Genomic DNA, 22771 nt, shown 5'->3' on the forward strand with positions numbered 1-22771 from the left:
TACAGTTCATAGTTGTTTTACAGATATAAAGTTTACCCGTTTATTAAGCACCCCCTGAAAAGGTGTGCCTATTTGTTTACTGTTAGTTGTAACAAGTGTTTTGTGTAATTCGCTGTGTATGTTGATGATAATGAAAGGGGGAGGGAGAATTTATAGATAAGAATTTAATGCGCACTTCTTATACTGTGTTTATTCATCTCTTACAGTGATTTTCTGGAGTAAAACTGACGCTTCATCTTTTGTGTGATGTACAATAAACTTCATTAAACATATCAGTAAATTTTTGGCCATCATTCGGACGCGGTCCGCTACAACAAGCTTGTATTAATAGTGGATAAAAGAAGATGACAAATAAGTTATAGCCGTAATTAAACTAAACTATAGCCTACCTGTTCTATTTCCATACAGCATATATTCTCTGACTCTGTGGGTATTATTGTCCGGGTCGAAATGAACACCGCTACTGAGAGTCTCTGTTTTGATATTATCATTCTGTGAGAGATGAGATTGTCCTGACTGAGCATGAGCTTGTGAGGCTCCGCCCTCTGTGCCGGCAGCAACAGCTCATTTGAATTTAAAGGGATACACACAAAAAAGGTGCGTTTTTCTCAGCCCCAAAAAGTGACAATTTAAACATGCTGTAAAAAAATGATCTGTTGGGTATTTTGAGCTAAAACTTTACATACACACTCTGGGGACAACAGAGACTTATTTTACATCTTGTGAAAAGAGGCATTATAGGTGCCCTTTAAATCTGCTGATTTCAAGAGGTTTGTGAATAGCAAATAGAGTACATTTCATTACATCCAAAAACCATTGTGTGCATACACCCCATGATGCTTTTACCCAAATTATGGGAGTGACTTCCGTTAAACTGTAAACAATCAGCGCAAGGATCGCTCTATGAACGATACAAAAACTGGATATAACCAGATGACACTATTCTACTCGCCCTTCAACCATCAAACATGTGTAAAAGTGTAAAAGCAATAGCAAATTACAACAGACCATGAATAACCTAAATAGCTTGTAGCAACATACGTTGCCTTAATCAAAAACGTTCATTATAACTGGAACATTGAGTGATAATGTTTCAAAGTGATTTACATCATTTTGACACACAGACAATAAATATTTTATTGACCGGCTTCTGATACATTCCAGTAAACACTGCTAGTAGGAATTAGAAGTGGAATAGGGAGACAATTACAGAGACGTGAGGATTTAGGGGGAAAAACGAGAGATTCTAAGTGCATTTCAGTTAAGTATTTATAGGATATATCGTAAATGAAATTAATTAGATCTTCTTGTTATACCATGTCACATTAATTAAAAGCATTGACGTCTGAAAATAGAACATGAAGGGAATGTTTACAGCTCAGTCAAACTGACAGATAAGGATTATTTGTGCAACCTTATGATTTGAAAATTTCTCTAAAACTATGAATACTAACAAAGTGAAAGCAACAGGTGTGTGTTTGGGTATAGTATGTTAAAAACAAATACAGTGAATCTCTCTTACTTTAGATGTCTAGTAATGATTCTCCACAATGGGTCACAAGTCAATGAGGCATCACAGATCTTTCACTCTTATACGGGCTATTGTAAAACTGGGGGCCACTACAGTATATTTAAGCCTTTTCTCTAATTCTCTGTCCTACTGTTTACCTTCCACTTCATTTACTCATAATCACACATTTGTGCTATATGATGTCCATAAAATGGAGTCATTCCATCTTGGCTGCATGGCTAAAGCTCAACAGGGCAGACCTTCATGCTGAGTTGACTTTAATGACTTTTTAATAGGTCTCTCCATTTTAACGATGCAGTACAACAGCTCCAGTCATTTTATTGGAATGATGAATGATTGAGAGGAGGCTAACATTAATTTAATTTACAGCACATGCTTCCCATCTTTAAAAGACCAAGACGGTATCGCAAGAGGCAAAGAACGAGAGAGGGAAGAGGTGCGTTTCATTATGTCGGAAAAAGGCTGGGGTGATTTATAATAGCAGCATTGTTGTTTTCCCTTATCTCTAATTAGACGATTTTGTCATGCTAACTGATTTCAAAGCAACAAACATGGTTAACAAGATAGGCCGTCTTGTTCCTCATCATTCATCATTCTCAAAAGAGTCACTTGAGTCAAAACGTCCAATCATTTCCTAACACCCCACGTGCTTAATTAGTCTCAGAGTCACCTGGAGGGACTGGGATGATTTCCTCTACGGATGTATGTCACTCAGAGAAAGCGAGCATTCATTTCTCCTCATATGTGTGTTGCAGAGGGTTTGAAGCATGTGTGTGCCCTGTCCTCAAAGACAAACTCTACAGTGTGTTTAAAACTACATGCCCTAAAACAGGAATGATAAAAAGGTTCTGTTTGGCACTAGTGCCCTCTGCAGGCTGTAAGATAAAGCAAATTCACTTCAGAGTTCAGGGAAAAATTCACTAGGTTCAACTGGCCGTAGGTTGTATTGTGAGAGTTAATGTCCTCATCAAGGGCCTCAAATGCCCTAGTTTGCTGACCGACACCTGTCATTTCACCTCTTACCTGTAAAACTCTCTCTCCCTCTCTCCTCCTTCCTTCCCTGACTGTATAAAAATAGTTCCTGTCACACAAGGCAGTGAGAACTGTATTGGTATTGTAGTCATGACGTCCATTCTCTCTCTCTCATCTGTTCTGTTGGCTCTAAAGCTCTGCTCAGGTAAGGTAGAATATCTATCTATCTACTATCCATCTATCTGTCTATCTATTCATCTATCTGTCTATGTCTTTGGCTGGCTGGTTGTCTCTATGGCTGAATACAGTTGAGTGAATGACTGCTCTATGAAAAACAGAAGCGGCTGAATTTTGGCCTGACAAAATACAACTAAATTTTTTTGTATGTCTTGCATAGAAATAATATATTTTTAAATAAAGTTCAATCTTATTTGATACAGTTTTTAGAATTATTTGTAAAAATGCAATATTCGGTATAGGCAAACTTTTGTTTTGAGTACCATTTGTGGCCTATAGCCTAGCTTTTATACAATTATTTGAAATATAATTATTCATTTAGGGCTCCAAACTATGATAAAATAAAAATTTACAAAAACCGTTTAAAATCTAAACAGTCTGGAAAACTTTGTGTGCAATGCATCCATATTATGTTTCATCAGACATACCTGTCTGTAAGCAATGATGAACAGCGCTGCAATGATGTGAATGTGAGATGTTACGAGTTCACACCACGGTCTCCCTCACATATTCGATTCGAATTTCGAAATGAACCGGAACGTTACTGATTCTACACTTTAGCGTCAATCGTGAGTTGTTAATTACAACGTGTAAATAAAGATACAGTTTTATTGTAGACTATAGCCTACATTAATAATAAAGTGTGGTTTTAAAATGGTAGACTATAGCCTACTATAAAACATTTGGGAACCAACACAATTTAAATAGTCATCAACATGCTAAAACATCAACATGATATTAACAATAATGCGGTATAATTTCACAGTTTCATGCAGTCCAAAAGTCAGATGGCCATGCAACCACTGAACATGCGTCTATTAGCGTTTTTCTAGAACACACGTGACACATATAGCTTATAGGCCTATTCTAAATGACACATATGTGACCCTGGACCACAAAACCAGTCACATGGGTCAATATTTTGAAATTGAGATGTATGCATCATCTGAAAGTTGAATAAATAAGCTTTCCATTGATGTATGGTTTGTTATGATATGACAATATTTGGCCGACATACAACTATTTGAAAATCTGGAATCTGAGGGTGCAAACAAATCTAAATATTGAGAAAATCGCCTTTAAAGTTGTCCATTTATGTTTGCGATTGTGCTGCATCCACTCACAAAAATAAATGTTTTATATATTTACGGTAGGAAATTTACAAAATATCTTCATGGAACTTGATCTTTACTTAATATCCTAATGATTTTTGGCATAAAAGAAAAATAGATCATTTTGACCCATACAATGTATTGTTGGCTATTGCCACAAATATACCCGTGCTACTTATGACTGGTTTTGTGATCCAGGGTCACATATTGTCATTACAAATTACATAATCAGCTTAAATCTAAACGACATAAATAGTTTAGCCCATCACTGCCATTTTAATGCAAAAACCACTCTCCTGCTAAATAAATAATAAAGTCAATAATTCAAACCAAGTTCCATATTCCAACCATTTTTATTCGGTTACGCATCTGTCAAGTTTTTTTTACGTTTTTTAAAATCTTTTTTATAATATACATAATAATGATCATCAGTTAAAAGAAGTTAGAAATCGAATAGGCCTACGCTATAGGAACCGAGTAAAATCCAAAGGCTGTCGCGTCAGTGAATAGCTATTAAAGTCGGAGAGCATTTTATGTTGCAATTCGTACCTGTACGGCGCAAACATACATAACTTCCATCCCTTCACAATTTTGCCTTCTAGCAGGTGAACAGATTTTCCCCATGAGCGAATAAACAGTTTTCAGCAAAAGTGAAAGAGGATGGCGAAGTTTGGCAGAGGGAGCTGCTCGAACTTACCCGGCCAGTAGTCTAGATTAGAAGGCTGGGCACGCGGAACAGAGCAGGCGCGATCCCGTGAAAATGACGTGAATAAGTGGAGTCTGCAGCCTGCATGAAGTGGCTAATTAATAACACCAAATAAATGCACACTTTTGAAATATGACATGTGGCTTGTCTATTAATGACTCAAAAACAACAGAGTCAAAGTTAATTTAGCCTACTAATTTACATTCGGGAGTCGGGACTATAGAAAAGATAACTTTGGGCTTCAATGTAGCTTACATATTGGCCTTTATAACTTAAAAAAAAAAAAATTTAAACAAAGCTACTGTAGATAGTTATGATTATCTATCACATAAATAGATCAGCAGTCCCTGCATTACCAACTGTCTGGAAGAATTTGAGTCGGATCACAGCCTCTCATTCTCCTGCTCCTTGTCCTTTGAGTGGAATGCATTTGCAATTCTTGAACTCTAAAATAATTAATTTCTTTGTGTCTACTCTTTGTTTTGAACTTGAATATATCAGGTACAAAATTGTTGTATTAGCACTTGCCCTGAAATTGCAAAACACAGGGGTGTCTGAATTATTTGAAAAGTGGGGGTAATTTATTAAGGTATGGGAAGGTGGACTGTTTAAAAATAAATATGATCCAAAAGTAGAGGCATTTGCAAAAAAGTGTGTGTTTTGTTTAGGTAGGCTATGCATATTTGTGCATTTTTATGCACTAGGCGTACTAGTAAACTCACTTCCAGATAATATATATATATTTTTTTTTTATGTGAAAGAGGGACTTTAATATGATGCTTGCACATATCAAGTTCAAGTTGCAATGTATTGCTGCACATTTACTCTGAGTCTGAATGTCAGTGATTTTGCTCTGTCACTGGTTAATCTAGCCTGTACCGCAGTGCATCTTGGGTTACTGAATCCAGACAGGTTATTTTTTAACAGAGGTCACCTTGTGTTGTGCATATCGTTTATATTGTCTGACCTCTTCAAAGTTTACCGTCTCCTTAAGATTTCACTTGCTAGTACTTACAGGACAGATGCAGATGTAATACATACACATAGGTGCCAAGTCAGCCTCAGAACAACTTTTGTATATTTTTTTTTTCTGTTGTCATTCTCATGCTTAACACCCAGCATCACATTTTCAATTCAACAGAAGTTTTATTTGCAACATTGTTCACTGCAATGAAGAACAACTGTTACCTTGGAAACAAAAAAATTCAAATGCTAAGCTTAAAATAACCCAGTTTTAAAGTTATAGTTCACCCAAAAAGAAAAATTCTGTCATTATTTACTCATGTTATTCCAAACCTGTATGACTGAGAAAAGGGGGTATTAAAAAATAGGGAATTGTGGTCCAAAAATCAACAACATTGGTCCCCATTGACTTTCATTATGGATGAAAAACCTGAAACATTTTACATAATCTTTTGTGTTTGATGAAGAAAGAAAGTCATACGTGTTTGCAACGACCTTAAGGTGAGTAAATGATAAGAGAATTTTCTTTTTGTGCAAACCAAGTTGAATGGGTTGAAAGTGCACAGGTGGACAGTGTGTAATATGAGATCACTTAAGGTGCCTTTGCATTCAAGCACATGTTCTGCTCTCGATCAAACCTGGTGATCAGGGGAACTCTGTTAGATAGCTCACTGATTATCAGGAACAACTTTGTGAATCAAAGCATGGCTTTATATGGCCACAAAATAAACAAATTTTTTAGTTAATGACCACCATCAAAACTGACCGCTCTGAACCTTGGCTTCGAGTCACGGATTTAAATACTTTCCAATAGTGGTCCATGGAAGAGGTTTTTTTTTTTTTCTGTTCCAGGTGAGTGGTGCTACGAGAGCCAGTTGTCCTGTAACAGCGAATGTAAAGGTGAGAACCGGGGCTCAACCTCTCAAGTTTTTGCATTGTCATCACTAAAGCAAAGTCCTTGTTCTTAAACAGTTGAACGTATACAGTTAGTAAAATGTGTTTTCCATTTGTGTCATCCAGGACCTTCAGAGTGGAAAAAATCTTTTCCTAAGTGTGGAGGTCTAAATCAATCGCCCATCAATATCATCACACGCAAAGTGATGCATGACCCAAATCTGACCAGTTTTATCTTCAATGGTCATGAGAACATTTTCAATATGAGTGTGGAAAATCATGGACAATCAGGTAGATGGAACTGAAAATATAAATTCTGTTCTCATTTATTTCATCTTCAAAACACAAATGAATATGTTTTTTATAATTTTTTATCACTTTTGTCCATCCATTGAAAGTCCACCCAACCAAAACTTTAAAGCATCAGAAAGTATAAGAGATCGTAAAAGAAATGACTGAACAAACCTCATTGGTACGTTTGAGCTTCTGTTTACCATATTTTATGAGCTCTTATCTATGTGCATTTATCAGTGTTTATAAAATGTGGATTACTTTTATTATGTCTTCATAAACTTTTTTTTATTGTGGAATGGAATTTGAATGGAGGGACAGAAATCAAATTTCACTGTAAAAGAAAAGTTTTTAAGTACAATCAACTTGGATGTTTAAGTCATTTCAACTTAAATTACATTAAACTGACTTAAAAAATGGTTGAATCCTGTATAACTTATAAAAAAAGTTTAAAATTGCTTAACTTATTTTGATGAGTAAAGCAATGTAAAAACATATGTTGTCATAACTTATTGATCATATATTTATTTACAGTGTTGTTTCAAAGATGAACAAAGTCTTATGGGTTTGGAACAACCTGAGGGCAAATGAACTATCATTTAAAAGTGGACATGAAACGGAACTTATGATATAGTCTTTTCTTGCCTATTGTGACGTGTATCTGAGTAAAATGGCTTCTCGAACAAGAAAAAATGTAGAACGGGATTTGATTTTGTCCATCGGGAATTGATTGGATGGTTGTGGTTTGCTATTGTTTTGATCTGAGAGGTTGTCCCACCCTCATTTTCAGAGAAGAGAAGAAATGACGCTTTACAAGGGCACATGAATTTTAAAGGTGCTCTAAGCAATATTGGGTGAAGTCACTTCTTGTTGACGTTCAAAGTATTGTCAAACAAAACGGAGGCTAGCTCGATCCTCCCTCCTCTTCATCCCGTCCCCTCCCCCTCCCTTCCGTGCTTCCTGAAACAGTCATGAACCATTTAGAAAAATCAAACTGGATTTAACCACCTGTCCAGCAAAAACAGAGCCATCTGAATTTTGGATTGGAAGCACTTCTGCCGGCGGAGTTCTCGCCACCTTTTGAACGCTTTTTCTTCGGAACTTTGCGCGTTCCTTCTCCTTTTCCCCCTTCTTTGTTATTTGTTCATCGGAATGTCGTCTCTTTGGTCGTGTGTCGGCCATATCAAAATTCTCAAGAATATACATTTTTAAAGTTAGTCGTTGTTGTTGTCTAGGACATCTCTACTCTAGCTAACTTCCCTCTTCATGCTTCTCTCTCCTCCACTCCCCACACCCCCCTTCATGTGCACGCGCACTAACCCCCCAACCCCCACCCCCAAATCATTCTTGTCGGTTATTGGCTGGAACAGTTTGATATGTTTCGTGGTCCAGGCTGGGCCAGTTTGTTTTTCTTCCCCTTTGTGGAGCCTGGGATGTCTACAGAGATCGCGTTTTTTACAGTGTGTTCCGGGGACAGGCACCTAGCGGATAGTGAGGAGATGTTTGCTGTATGTGACAAAAAATGTTTTGGCCTAAAAAACATGTGACATCGCTTAGAGCACCTTTAAAAAATACTGATGTGCACGAAAAATACTGCAATATTCCATAAAAAAACAAGAACTTTTAAATATTGTAATCATACAGTATGATAACATGCTCTATACTTCTTCCCAGCTCACTTTACACTCCCTCAATCGGTGCGTCTCCGTGGTGGGGGACTGTCAGCCACATACAAGGCTGTCCAGTTCCACCTGCACTGGGGAGAGGACGGCGGCCAGGGCTCAGAGCACTCTGTGGACGGGGAGCGTTATCCCATGGAGGTGAGAGTCACACAGTCAAGGATATTTGGAGGATTAAATGCAAACAAAGCCTATTATTATTTTAAGTTAAGTTATGATGGGTATTATTTATTCTTTTTGCCTCCCAGCTCCATATTGTTCACATTAAAGAAAAGTATAACAACTTGAGTGTGGCTCTAAATGACTCTACGGGGGTGGCAGCACTTGGCTTCTTTTTTGAGGTACTGATGCCTTTCTGATATTTTGTCTTATAATTATACTAATTAAATAAAAAGAATTTGTGAGAAAATCATCTGAACACAAGCTCTTAAAGGGATAGTTCACCCAGTGTTATTTTAATATTATTGAAATACTTTTATAGTTTTTGTTAATATTTTGAATTCATTAAAAATTTTATATTCGTTAGTTTTAATTTTAAAGTTTTAGTAATTTTGTTGTTTATTTCATTATAAGTTGACAAAATAAATATATACATATATACAGTATATTGTATATATAATATATAAATGTGTATGTACTATATGTATATATAAAATATATATATATATATATATATATATATATATATATATATATATATATATATATATATATATATATATATATATTCTTATTCTTTTTTTCAGTTTAAGTTATTATTCACACTTTAGACTAGGGTCCAATTCTCACTATTAACTAACTATTAACTACGACTTTTGCCTCAATAAACTCCTAATTATTGTTAAATTGTTAAGTTTAAGTTGTTTTAGGGTAGGATTAAGGGATATAGAATATGGTCATGCAGAATAAGGCATTAATATGTGCTTTATAAGTACTAATAAACAGCCAATATCCTATAGTAATAAGCAACTAGTTAAAAGTAAAAATGGGACCTTAAACTATAATGTTATCTAGTTATTTTAGTACTTGTAGTTAAACAAAATTTTAAGTTAAATTTAAAACTTTGTTTTATTTCAGTTGAAGTTTATTTTATTTCAAGTAACAAACGTTTTTATGGTTTTAGTGTTAGTTAACTATAATAATCCTGCACCCAAAATTGAAAAAACCTATTGTTCCAAAATGACAGACATTCTACCATGAAATTCAAAAGGTGAATTTTTAAAGAATTTCCATTTAATGAAAGTGAATGAGGACTGGAGTTTTCAAGGAAAAAAGGCAACAACAAAAAAAATGGCATAGAAAGTATCATAAGTGTGATCTATACAAGACTTTTGAAGGCTTTAGTGTGAGGAACAAAACAAAATCAGTTTAAAATATGAACAAATCATTCAAATCGGTTTTGTGTACTGGATCAATTTAAAAGATCCGACTCAGTTTGTTCACGAATCAGACATCACATGAACATGCCAAGCAGAGCTAGTGGTGATGAATAAGTATGTGAATTATTTTCACTTTTACCTCATACAATGTTATCAAATAGCTTCAATACGGACTACTTTTATGACATTTTATGTTGCATTTTTGTCATTTTGTGCTTGACAGCCCCAGTCCTCACCATTCACTTTGCAGCCATTTTGGGTGAAATATCCCTTAAATGAACCATGCCGATAATAACTAATAAAACACAGACTTTTGTCATCCCCCATTAAGGTGTCTTCAGAGAAAAACAAAAAGCTTGACAGAATTATAGAGGCTTTAGGAAAAGTCAGACATGAAGGTGAGTACTTTTAAGAAAGACTACATAATCTTTTTTTGGGAACTGAATTTCCCATTTTTGATTAGTTTATCTATTTAACATGTTTTGTTTGTCTGTATTTTGGTTCCACATTATGCAATTTGATCAAAAGGGAACAGCAGTGAAATTGAAGACTTTAAACTGGCTGACATCGTCCCTCAAGCCAATACACTGAGCTACTATCGGTACTCGGGTTCCTTGACCACACCAGGTTGTGACCAGTCTGTTGTGTGGACGGTCTTCCAACAGACTCTGCCCATCAGCAAAAATCAGGTACAGAGAGACTTTTTGGAATAAACCAGACTGAGATAAAAATATTAGTCATACTTTCAGTTTTAATCAAAATTATTCAACACCCATTGTAAATAAGGTTTATTGGCAAATTTGACAGACTTTCAGCTGTTTGCAATGAACAAATCAAGCAAAAGTAATTGAAATAGCTCAACACAACAAACGTTTCAAGTGGTTTCCCCAAATTCAACTGAAAATGCCACTTTTAATGACTTCTGCAGTCTCAAAAGTATTCAACCCTTAAGAACTTAGTAGAACACTCTTTTTCTGTTATGACCTGTTGCAAACCAGATGTATAACCAGACATCAGCTTCTGACAGTGTTTCTGAGGAATCTTAGCCCATTTCTCATGAGCAATGACCTCCAGTTCAGTAATATTCTTGGGTTTGTGTGTTGCTGTTACGAAACGGCTCCGAGACTCGAAGGTGAAGATCCAAATGCAGTTTATTTACAGAGTAGTCGTACAGGCAGGGTCATCAACAGCGAACAGATCAAAGGAGGAAACACAGAGAATATCCAAATAACAGGCAGAGGTCAGGGCAGGCAGCAATAATCAGAGTCCAATAAACAATCCGAGTCAGGCCAGGCAGAGAAACGATCAGGAAACGGTGAAACAGTCCAAGGTCAGCAAAACAAGAATCAAACACGGGTAAATAACGCTCAGAAATGTAGTAACAGTAAAACAAGACTTCACAGTGAGGGTGAGAATGTGTGAGACATAAATAGTCCATAGAATGAGGATCAGGTGTGACTGTAATCAGGAACAGTGCAGGTGAATAATGCAGTGCAGGTGTATGAAGTAATCAGTCCAGGTAGATGCAGGATGGGAAATGTAGTCTGTGAGTGAATATGATAGTCTTATGTGGAGTGCCCTCTGGTGGCTCTCAAGGGCACTCCAGGGCTGCGTTCCAGTCCAAAGTTGTCATGCCCTTCACTTGCTAACTTCCCTCCGTCTCGTTCACTCGGATGTACGTCATTGCGAGTGCCCACTACTGGCGGAAACTGCAATGGGCTGAATTGGAACATCCTAAGCCCTTGATCACTTGGAATCAGCTATGTAGTTGATTTATTATTTACATTTTTTTTCCTTTAAGAATTTGTTTAATGCAGCATCCAAATGTTTATATGTGTGTTTGGGTTGTTTTAAAAAAATATATATATATATAATATATCATAGAGTTGTCTATTGTGGTGGTGATAAAACGAGATCTGTGGTGACGTCACAATCGTACTGCATTGTGGGACATATAGGTGCCTGAAGTATACATATGAAGTAGACTCGCTCCCTCGGTCAAAATCGAGGGAACGAGGGTCTGTCCATCTAAACTTCCCTCGTCCACTTCACGAAGTGGAACGCACTTCAAAATGGCGGCAGGGATTCCCCCGAGGGGAAGTGCTTAGGGAAGTTCGCAAGTGCATGTCTAAAAGTGGACTGGAACGCAGCACAGCTGGTGACCGTTACAGTTGCAACCGCCTTTTGCTGCAGGTCCTTTGCAGTCACTCAAGGGTTTTTCTGAACCTGCCTTCTCAAAAATCTGGTTGCAGCCTTTGATAGCTTCCCTTTTCTGCCCCGTTCAGGCAGTGTAACCACTGTTCTTTTAAAGCAGTCCGTAACTTTTCTGGGGTTAAAAATGATCCAAAATAACGTTGAACTTGCGAACTATGCTTCCAACGGTGTCTCAAGGAACATTTAGTGCCTTCGCTATCTTTTTGCATCCTGTTCCTTGTTTGTGAAGGGCAATGGAATCTTCTCTTAACTTTTTGGGCCATTCTTTGATTCTTTTGTCATATTTCTAACATGCAGTCAAAAGTAACAGTCAACAAACCTAGCCAGTTCAGATATTTCATGTCAATGAAGCCCTTGATGAGTTGCAGAAGTCATTAAAAGTTGCATTTTCAGCTGAATTTGAGAAAACCACTAAAAACATTTTTTTTATGTTGAGCCATTTCAATGACTTTGGTTTGATTTATTCATTGCAAACAGCTGAAATTCTCATTTTATCAATAAACATGATTTGCAAAGGGGGTTGAATAATTTTGAGTACAACTGTAGGAGATCTCAATTAAGTATATAATTGAAGTATAATTGGAAAGGTTGAGTTCACTAGTGGCAGATTTGAATTCAAATGTACTGATCCCTTTGGCCATCTTTCTTTTCTGCTTTAGCTGACGTCAGTGTATAAACAGCTGTTATTCGCAACCGGAAAACCAATGACTGGAATATTCCGTCCTGTGCAGAATCTGAATGGACGAGTTGTTTACACATCTGTGAAATCCCACTGTCTCTGTGTCCTGCCCAATCTAATCACCCTGTTTCTGTGCCTCTTTTGTGTTTTTGGACAACAAAAGTGTTTTCACTGAATGGTAGAGAACACGTCTCTTTTAACACAGGATGTCCTGTATCCAATTTCTACAAACAAGTACAGCTTATCAATCTTTCAAGCACTGAACTGAAGTTACTGGAATGGATCATTGCCACCATGCTAAGGCTGTGAAACCTGACAACATTATTATTTTGTTATTATTTGTTCACAACTAATTGTTTCACTCGTACCTCTTTTCATGTCTACTTTCATTCTCCTTTAAACGTGGCAGCTTTATCCGACTTCAATAAAATTCAGGATTCCTACTTGTATTCCATGACTTGACTGTTCATGATTACTGCAGCAAGTATTTTTTAAGGGGGTTTGGGTTGTCATTGTACAAATAAAGTCTTCAAAATACTAAACAAAACCACTTGGGATGTGAATGTGGCTCGTTTGAAGCTTTCTGAACCTCCACTAAGATGAATTCAATGGGTAGATTTCAACATTTTCAAGGCCTGGAAATGCATTTTTTTTATTTCTCAGATGTTTCCTGGAAACTCCTGTAAATTGAGTGTTTCATACAACTATGATTTGATGATTAAACAATTAATGTGCATATGCAGGGCATGTGGAGTGTAAGTTGTACATTATGTACGTTTCCAAAGATGTTAATAAAACTTCAAATGAAATGACTGCACAAATTATTTATTCAAATGTAACAATATTTCATTGTACACGTTTTGTTATGTAAAATCCTTTTTCTGAACCAATGAAACTTTCCTTAAATGTAACACACAGGTAAACCCTTGACTTCAACTGAATCTATGATGACATGAGATAATAGCAGGCATAACATGCCAAATTCATCTCTGAAGAAAGAGCACCTACTGCTGACCTTGAGACTATGGTTACTGTTTTTGTGCCTGTAACCAGGTTCTAAAGTGCTCGATTTGAGCCGTGATGCTACTCCTTGCCGTGCCACCGGGTGCGCTGTACTGTTCAACGCTTCTGATGTAGTCCCACACTGAAGAAACGTCTTTATCAAACAAAGGGCTGGAGAGAAATAGAGAAACAAATAAATAAAGAATAAAAATAAAAACATTTCATATACTTCAATATGCCATTATTGTTTTAATGTGCCTGCTGACCTGACGGTTTGAAGGTCCTCTACAGTGAGTTCAGACAGACTGACTTTCTTAGTCTCTGCAATATAGACAGCTTTTCCAGCACAACTGTGGGCTTCTCTGAAAGGCATCTTTAATATATATGTATATATCAGATTTCATTCAGCTCAATTGAAACACAAAAGCTGTATACAAGTAGATGAATTGATGGACTCACTCCCTTTCTGACCAGGTGGTAGGCAAGATCAGTGGCCAGCATATCTGGGCTGAGGGCCGCTTCCATCTTTATTTGGTTGACCTGAGGAATGGAAAAGTATAAGTGCTTAAGATCTACCACTCAGGAAATAAAACAACAATTTGTTACGTTGCTCAAATTGCAGACTGACAATGGATACATGCCCAACACATTTGCATCTTATCCATCATGTCACCTACTGGCAATTTAACCAAGGTAACAGTTTTGTTCTTGATTGCCACTGTCCATGACAAAGCCACATTAACTTGTAGTATAACCCGTCTCTTACCTTTAGAGTTGAGATGACACCTGTAGCCACCTGCAGCACAGCGTGTACTGTATCGTATGTGTCGAACATGGCCTCCTTATCCTCCTGCAGTGATAAAACATATCATCAGAGGACAGTTGAAAGCAATATAATCACATTCTCTGCCTGTTATGGACATACCTGTAGGTCTTTGTTGTATGTGCTGGGTAAGCCTTTGAGAGTCATCAGAAACCCTGCAAACTGTATTACAATGAAATTTAAATTAGATAAAGACTGACGATTTTTGTTGTACAAATTGTTAACCGTAAATTTGAGTGTTAATATTTGATCATTTTATTAAATAATATTTTAAATATTACTTTTAGTATTATAATATATTTAATCTTATAAAAATTGTAATATTACTTTCTTCAGATTAATCTAGCGATGCACTGTTATGAAAATTCTGGCCGAGAAGGTTATAATTAATTTTGGCCAATAACGATAAATTGCCAATATTAAAATGTGTTTTTATCTGTTTTATTAAATATGATCCCATTTAAAGTGAATTTAGGCATCACAACATTATAATGTACAGTATGAAAAATTAATAATCTGTCGCAATTTATATTAGGTGTCCATAACTACCATGTACTTAGAATTTTGTTTTACTTATTGTGTTCATATTGTATTGCAAAACCCTTAAGCTGCTATTGAGGTGGGATACGGGGGGGTAGGTTAGGGACAGGTTTACTGGTATGGTTAGGTTTAAGGGTAGGTTATGGTGTAAGGGAAGGTTCAACAGTATAATTTTAGATGTAATTACAGAAAATCATTACAGTTGTAATTCCATGCAGGTATTTTTTTTAAATATAAGTACAATGTAAAAACATGTATGTACATAATAAGTGCATTGTATCAAATTATTAATTTATGTTCTTACATAGTAGTTAAAGACACCTAATAAACCATTTTGAGATTTTCTAAAGAAAATCTAACAATGTTTTTAAATTATTCATGTTTTTAAAGATTAAGTGAGAGTTAGATGACAGCGTCTTATTTTAAAAATAGGCACGCACTATTACATATCCATTATCCAATAAACCAGTAAGGTACCATCATATCGTGCATCCCTAAATTAATAATAACATTAAATTGACAGCCCTAGTACTAATTATTACATTTCCCAAAGATTGACCTTAATTGATTGGGCAGGTATTTTAATGACATGATTATCTCTAGGCCAGTATTCGTGCCTCGCGTTAACTTCATTAGTCAAGTGTTGTATCTTACTCTGCCAAACACTCGTCCTGCTTTGCTGCGAATGAGCTCCAGGCTGTCTGCGTTCTTCTTCTGAGGCATTAAACTGCTCCCAGTGCTGCACACAAACATAAACACAATAGCTCTGATTAACAACACACACATACAACGCTGAAGTGGGCTGAATCCCTCAGTACACATCAGCCAGCTCATGTTCACAGTATCTGAGTCCCAAGGCCACTTGACGCCGGGATGTTTGCTGGCTTGCCATCGGTTCTGCCTTATGTCAGTTGTTTTATATGCATTGTTATGGGTGATATGGTTGTTTGTGTTAGAAAACACCCCTACACTTATGATCGCCAAGCCCTTCTTGATTTCCTTCTTTCTACCACGGACTGAAGCAGACGCATCCCTATTGAGGACCACTTCCTAAACTCACGGGCTTCTTCTACCTTTCCTGTGGTTACCTGTTGCTCGAAGGCCTGCTCTCTTCATCATACACTGTAAAAAATGATTGTTGGTCTAACTTAAAGTAACCTGGCTGCCTTCAAATTGTAAGTTCAATGAAATTAAAAAATTTAGTTGATACAATGAAGGCGATTGGTTTAATCAACAGAAACTCAAAATATTATGTTATCTGAACCACATAAATGATCTAAGTTGATTTGACAAAAAAAAAATGTTGTGATAAATCATGAAAATTATTTTTTATAGTGACTGTCTAGAAATGTCACCCATATGCAAAAAATCTGGGTATATTTTTAAATTCAGAGTTGAATTTTGCAAAGCAAGTTAAGGCTGTGGTAAACACTAGTTTCTACTACCTAAGGTTAATTGCTAAGATAAAATCTATCCTTTCATCTCGAGATCTGGAGACGATCATCCATGCTTTTAAATCATCCAGACTGGACTCTTGTAATGTTGTGTATTTAGGACTCTCCCAGGCATTGATGAATCGATTGCAGCTGGTTCAAAATGCTGCTGGTAGAATATTGACCGGTATGAGAAAGAGGGACAGAATCACTCATATTTTAACAATGGTTACCTTTCAGATATCGCTCCCTTCAATGGTTACCTTTCAGATATCGCTCCCTTCAATGGTTACCTTTCAGATATCGCTCCCTTCAATGGTTACCAGATATTGATATTGGATCGACTTCAAGGCCCTATTAATAAAAAAAATTATTTGAACTGGTCTCACTCCCTCTTATCTGTTAGATCTTGTTATTCTACACCAGCCAGTAAAGAATTTGAGATCATGTTTTTTTGTTTCAGGTACCGCGGTCCCAAGTGAAGCGAAAAGGAGATTGTTTCTCTTTGATAGCCGGACCTTACCGCTCTCCATCCGCTCTGCCCCTACTTTGAATACTTTTAAAATGGCTTTGAAGAAGCTCTTTTATATCTTGGCTTTTGAGTCTGACCCAGGAGAGAAGTAAATATTAGTCTTTTATCTTATTAGTTTGTATTGTCTTTCTTTGGGCTGCACTTGTGGCCGTAGAAATGTGCTTTATAAGCACTTTTTAAACTAAATTAAAGTTCTAAACTAAACTAAACTTAACTAAACTGTGTTGAGTGCCATCAACCAATTAAGACAACCCGTTTGAAACCTGCATTCCGTGGCAGATGGTCAGCTTTGATGGTCAGATGGCAGATGGTTTTGGTGTTAATAAATAGGTAATAATTATTTTTCAGCAAGCATTTACTTGTTAACTAAGGTCAGTACCAGCTTGTGGTTAATAAAGATAAATCAGTTAATGTTAACAGACCGAACATTTCACAGGCCATAAAGAATTATAGTATGAGAAGAAAATAGATTTGTTCCAACAACGGAAAGTGTGTAATGGCAGGAACACGAACACATGTGTACTCACTGACATTTCTTTGCAACTGCACCATAAAAGTAATCTGAATCAAGACCGATTAATTTGCAATTCTGCCTAAAGCATAAGCCAGCAGCTCCTAGAGTTTCATGATGAAAATGTGCATACGTGGCAAGTGGGGTAAAAATAACGCAGAACATGTAAGGAGAAATGCCGTTAACCCAAGGGCTTCAAATTAATGATCTCTGTCTGCTGTGACATTATGCGTTATTATGGGTCCTACACACGACACATTCTTGAGTTCAAACCACTAGGCAAAATGTTCGGTTAATAAGACAAAAAGAGGCTTTGCACTTCATAGCTCAGTATGTCAAATTCAGTCACATTTAAATCTGTGATCTGAACGGTGAGATTATTTAATGCTTTTGAAAGAAGTTTTTTATGTTCACCAAGGTTGCAAAAAAAACAGTACTGAAAATATTTTTAAAAAATACACTTTAATTAAAATACTGTAAAATAGAAAACAGTTATTTCAAAATATTTTTACAATTTAAAGTAACTGTTTACTATTAAAATTTTTTAGGATCATTACTTTTCTGTTTTACATGATCGTTCAGAAATCATTCGAATATGCTGATGTGCTGTTCAAGAAACATTTTTTGCATTCATTGGTTGGACAATAAAGCACAGACCGGAATGGGATTAGAACATGACCCAGGTCAGACTCGAACCGTCATCCAAGAGCTCTTATATGTCATGGGGGCGTATGCACAGCCAGATGAGTGTAGTTTTTGATTATTATTATTTTATTCTATTCTCAAGATTAACCACTGCTATCACTTCCCGTTATGGATCATGTGCTGTCCTCACCTGTATGCATCAGACAGAGTGATGAAGGAGAATTCCTTGGTACTGTACAAAATCAGATCCTCTGCCATCTTGCTGAGGTGTGTGAGACACATTGATCCCCAGAAGAGAAACTCCACTGTCCAAAAACATACACATACACACAGTTAAAGGGATAGTTCGCCCAAAAATGAAAATTCTGCCATCTCATGTTGTTCTAAATCTGTAGGACTTTCTTTCTTCTGTCGAACATAAAAAGATATATTGAAGAATGCGTCTAACCAAAGTTTTGGTGACCATTGACTTCAATTGTATGGACCAAAAAACCAAAAAACATTTTGAAAATATATCTTCTTTTATGTTCCACAGATAAATGAAAGTTATACAGGTTTGCAATGACATGAGGGTCAGTAAATGATGACAGAATTTTCTTTTTTGGGTGAACTATCCTTTTATTACAATGATATATGTTACTTATCATATTCTTAGATGATTTTTGAAGCATGATTATACATACCAACAAAATCCCTTTGTCCAGTAGCGTCCATGCTGTTAATACTGATCATGTCAAAATTTAGTTCTGGGGAGTAACACATTTTTTTTTAGAAATCAGATTATAAATCAGGTGACAAGTTTGACCTGTACACACGAACATACATCACAGGAACATACTTCACGAATCATTAAATATATGGGAAAAGAAATAAACTCACATTAATATTTAATATGAAAAAGGAAAGTAAATAACAGGAAAGCAAATTCATAAAACTAAGTCAACCTTGACGAAGAAGTTCTCTATCAATGTTGAAGGGATTCCCAGCAATTGCTCCACTGCAAGGCAAATATATACATCATATTTCAATGTATCTAAAATATATATATTTAAGACAATGAATGTGAAGGGTGTACACAACTGTTCAGCAGATTTTTGTTTGAAAGAGCTTTTGCTCAGCAAGGATGCATTAAAAATGATGCACTAAAGTGTCAGTAAATACATTTATAAGGTTACAAAAGTTTTGTATTTCAAATAAATGCTGGTCTTTTGAACTTTCTATTCATCAAAGAATCCTGAAAAAAATTTATCACAGTTTCCACAAAAATATAAAGCAGCAGCACAACTGTTTTTTTTTAACATTGATAATAATAAGAAATGTTTCTTGAGAACCAAATCCACATATTTGATCATATAATGCAGCCTTGGTGAGCATAAGATACTTACTTAAGACACTTACAGTACAGTATTACAGTAGTGTATATACCCAAAACTAACCTTCCTAGGGGCATCACATTAACACGTTTTCTGATGTCATCCAGCCGCTCAACATCCCTGCTTAGCGCCACTGCATGACTGCGAGAAACGATGAACATTGAACAATTGTGACCAAACATATGTATCAACAGGATGAAGGTCTTGACACTTCACTGTAGCTTTACCTTGAGTAGAAAATAAATAAAGAGATAGTGCATCATTTATTCACCCTCAAGTTGTTCCAAACCACTTCACTTCAAGGTGAGTAAATGATGACAGAATTTTCAGTTTTTGGGCCTACTATCCCTTTAAGACTGAATTCTTCTTTGAAATGCACCTGAGAATCCAGTGACTCCATCTGATTGGCTGGGCCCTCTGCATGTGAGTGTATCCAGGGCATAGGATGTCAATCTCTCTGATTGGACAAAGGAAGATAGTTTGTGATGTGTGTGTTTGGTTATTGGACATTAGTCAGATCTCTACAGGTATCTAGATTATTGAGCATTCTTACGCTGCAGCTCTTTCCACCATAGTGTTGATGAGCTGCAAAGCTAGTCCTTTCAGAGTGGCAATAGCGTCCCGTAGCCAGAGCCGCATATCTGTTGCAACCTATATCCAACAAATGCAAACTCTTCAGTCAAAGCCATGCCTATAGAGGAAATTTCATGTGACCAAATTCGGTCCAAGCCAAACCTGATCATTCCTGCTCCTGCCTGTGTGAAGCTTTCCAGCTGGATCACCAATAAATTCCTTTAAAAGGAAAAATACATTAATATTATAGGAACCATAAATTCAGTTAAATGTTCTTTTCATAATACATAATACAGACCTTCAGCCTGCGTTCATTGGCTGTGTGAATATCCTCGTCTCCTGGTTTGATCTTGAACTCGCCTTTGGACCACTCATCAAAAACCTGATGAAGACATTCATAAATATTTGTGAAAAGTCAATGACACTGAAGTAAAATGTCTGATAACTCTTTTTGATTTGAAATGTACAATATATATTTACAGCCATAAAGGGGAAACACAGTGCTAGTCGGAAGCACAATGCTATATCTCAGTAGCTTTTGAATTAAAAAAAACAATTACATTTCTCTAGCTCTTCAAATTCTGTATTAAATTAGAATATTTTTGTGATTTTTTTAAATCCTCCAAACTAAAATACAAATATTTTCAACTTCAAGGGTAAAATATCCACTTTATTTTTAATTTAATAGAGGATGAGGACATTTTTAAATTGAATGTGTGAGGCTTCTGGTGCCATTCACTTTAAGTTATTTTAGATTTACAAAAACTGTGATTTTTTATCATATTATTTTAGTTAATTATAAACACACAGTTTTATAGCGTAAATAATGTACTTCTAGTTATTTACTAAGAGTGGCTAATAAATCCGAAGTCTTAAACCTTCATATTCATAGCTTACTTCTGACGAAAAATAATTTGAATAAAATGTATGTACTATATAGCGAGAACTATATAGATTTCCTCTGAAAGGTTACTCTCTAAACAAGTTTACATTTTTATCAGGGTAAGTTGTCACTTATTATGCGTTTTAAATTTATACAGTACATTAATTACAGTAATTGTTGGTTAATATTTTTTGTACATTACCTTTCAGAATTGTGCTGTTATACTGTTTAACTATACTGTTAACTATTTAAATACCGGGCCATGTTCACATGATGAATCTTTTTTCCTGGTCAATAACAGTGGAAATTTACAATAGCTTTTTTGTAATGTAATGTACCAATACAGAAACTGGTATTCAAAAATGAAATATTCACTGCATTAAAGGGATAGTTCACCCAAAAATGACAAATTTTGTCATCAAACCTGTATCATTTTCTTTCTTCTGTTGAACACAAAAGAAGATATTTTAAAGAATGTTAGTAACCAGTCAGTTTGTTAACGGCAGCCATTGACTTCCATAGTATTTTTTTCCTACTATGGAAGTCAATGGGTGCCATCAACTGTCTGGTTACCAACATTCTTCAAAATATTTTATTTTGTGTTCAACAGAAGAAAGAAAATCATACAGGTTTGGAACAACTTATTAGATGATGACAAAATTTTCATTTTTGGGTGAACAATCGCTTTGAAACGTGTGACAACAAGCCCCAGTTGGCTGTTTGTTATGTTGTGAGAACAAAATGCCACATTGAATGACTGTAGCTTTGGTGAAGTTTACAATAGGCATCATCAGCAACATTGTCACATGGCTATTGTTGTGTGCACATGGAGATGTCTGTGTCAGGGCATATTTTTGTCTGTGATCTATTAAGCTTTGGTGTCAAAGGGGGAATGGACTATGGTACAGTATCGTGGTAAATATTTACAAAGTGCACTGGGGCACATGAGGTTTCATGAAAAAGATGACTGTAAAATAACACACATATATAACCTGGAAGCAAGCAGACAGGTTTATGAGTCAGGTTGTTGTTTGGTAAACGGTATAATCACCTTGTCAAGGCCTGTAAGAATCTGTTCCATCTCGTTTTGGGTGACCAAACCTGCTTTCTGTAAGGCTTTGACATATGCTTTACTCCCTTTAATATCAGCTTCCCACATACGCTGGTCGTACGCGATTGACGCATTGAACTTTTCCATTATAGGGACGGTGTTTCCCACAAAACGACCACCCCATAGTTTATTTCCCTGTTCAACACAAAATAAAGAACATAAACATTACGGTAAAACATGGTAGGTTTGGAAAGCCTGTGACAGACAAGAAACGCACTAAACTTTATAGAGATGAGCGATCTTTACCTCTGAGCTTGCCATTGTAACAGTCGGTCTCAATCTTTATGTGCGATGAACAAAAGGAAAACTAAAGCATATTATTAAAACAGATAGAGGAAATGTCGGATAACTAAAGGAACAATTCAGCGCCGAATGCTTTCACCGATTCATAAGAATGAATTACTGTAAGAGGCGTGTTTGTACATCCAGCAGCTTGCAACATACATTTCTTCCTCATTTATTTTGGGAAGGCGAAAGCCCCGCCCATTATATGTAAATGAGGTGCTCGCGAACCAACGAAAATTAAGCGTCATTTTTCGGGAGCTGTCATTTAGCCTGAAGAACCGGTGGATGGCGCTATGCCCCTGTGTCATTTAGCCGAGAGGATAAGACTGAATCTAACTATACTTCATATATAAATATAAAAATAATAAATAAATATATTAAAATAAATAAATTAAAGTGTTCT

At 36.1% G+C, this 22771-nt stretch overlaps 3 protein-coding genes across 3 annotated transcripts in view; 1 reads left to right on the top strand and 2 right to left on the bottom strand.

Moving 5' to 3' along the window:
* The window catches only part of tenm2b (teneurin transmembrane protein 2b), a 349866-nt gene extending 343499 nt beyond the window's left edge, over positions 1 to 6367 (bottom strand). Inside the window, exon 1 of the mRNA XM_082140873.1 lies at positions 4550 to 6367. The gene's annotated coding sequence lies outside the window, so the exon portion shown is untranslated. The remainder of the gene's footprint in view (positions 1 to 4549) is intronic.
* On the top strand, positions 1060 to 13466 carry ca4c (carbonic anhydrase IV c). The gene is made up of 8 exons (XM_082140917.1): positions 1060 to 2708; positions 6374 to 6421; positions 6542 to 6706; positions 8381 to 8526; positions 8634 to 8726; positions 10096 to 10162; positions 10293 to 10453; positions 12638 to 13466. Exons 1-8 carry the CDS (start codon positions 2654 to 2656, stop codon positions 12830 to 12832), a joined length of 930 nt encoding a protein of 309 aa, XP_081997043.1. The 5' UTR covers positions 1060 to 2653; the 3' UTR covers positions 12833 to 13466.
* Positions 13467 to 22522, bottom strand: asl (argininosuccinate lyase). The gene is made up of 16 exons (XM_082140909.1): positions 22330 to 22522; positions 22024 to 22218; positions 20388 to 20471; positions 20252 to 20308; positions 20070 to 20167; positions 19896 to 19973; positions 19580 to 19657; positions 19088 to 19140; positions 18827 to 18889; positions 18334 to 18448; positions 15677 to 15761; positions 14585 to 14644; positions 14426 to 14509; positions 14119 to 14199; positions 13926 to 14032; positions 13467 to 13830 (listed from the first exon to the last, which is right to left on the bottom strand). Exons 1-16 carry the CDS (start codon positions 22342 to 22344, stop codon positions 13686 to 13688), a joined length of 1398 nt encoding a protein of 465 aa, XP_081997035.1. The 5' UTR covers positions 22345 to 22522; the 3' UTR covers positions 13467 to 13685.
* Positions 22523 to 22771: the final 249 nt, after the last annotated feature.

Source organism: Leuciscus leuciscus (assembly GCF_965113295.1).
Source record: "Leuciscus leuciscus genome assembly, chromosome: 16".
Lineage (NCBI taxonomy): Eukaryota > Metazoa > Chordata > Actinopteri > Cypriniformes > Leuciscidae > Leuciscus > Leuciscus leuciscus.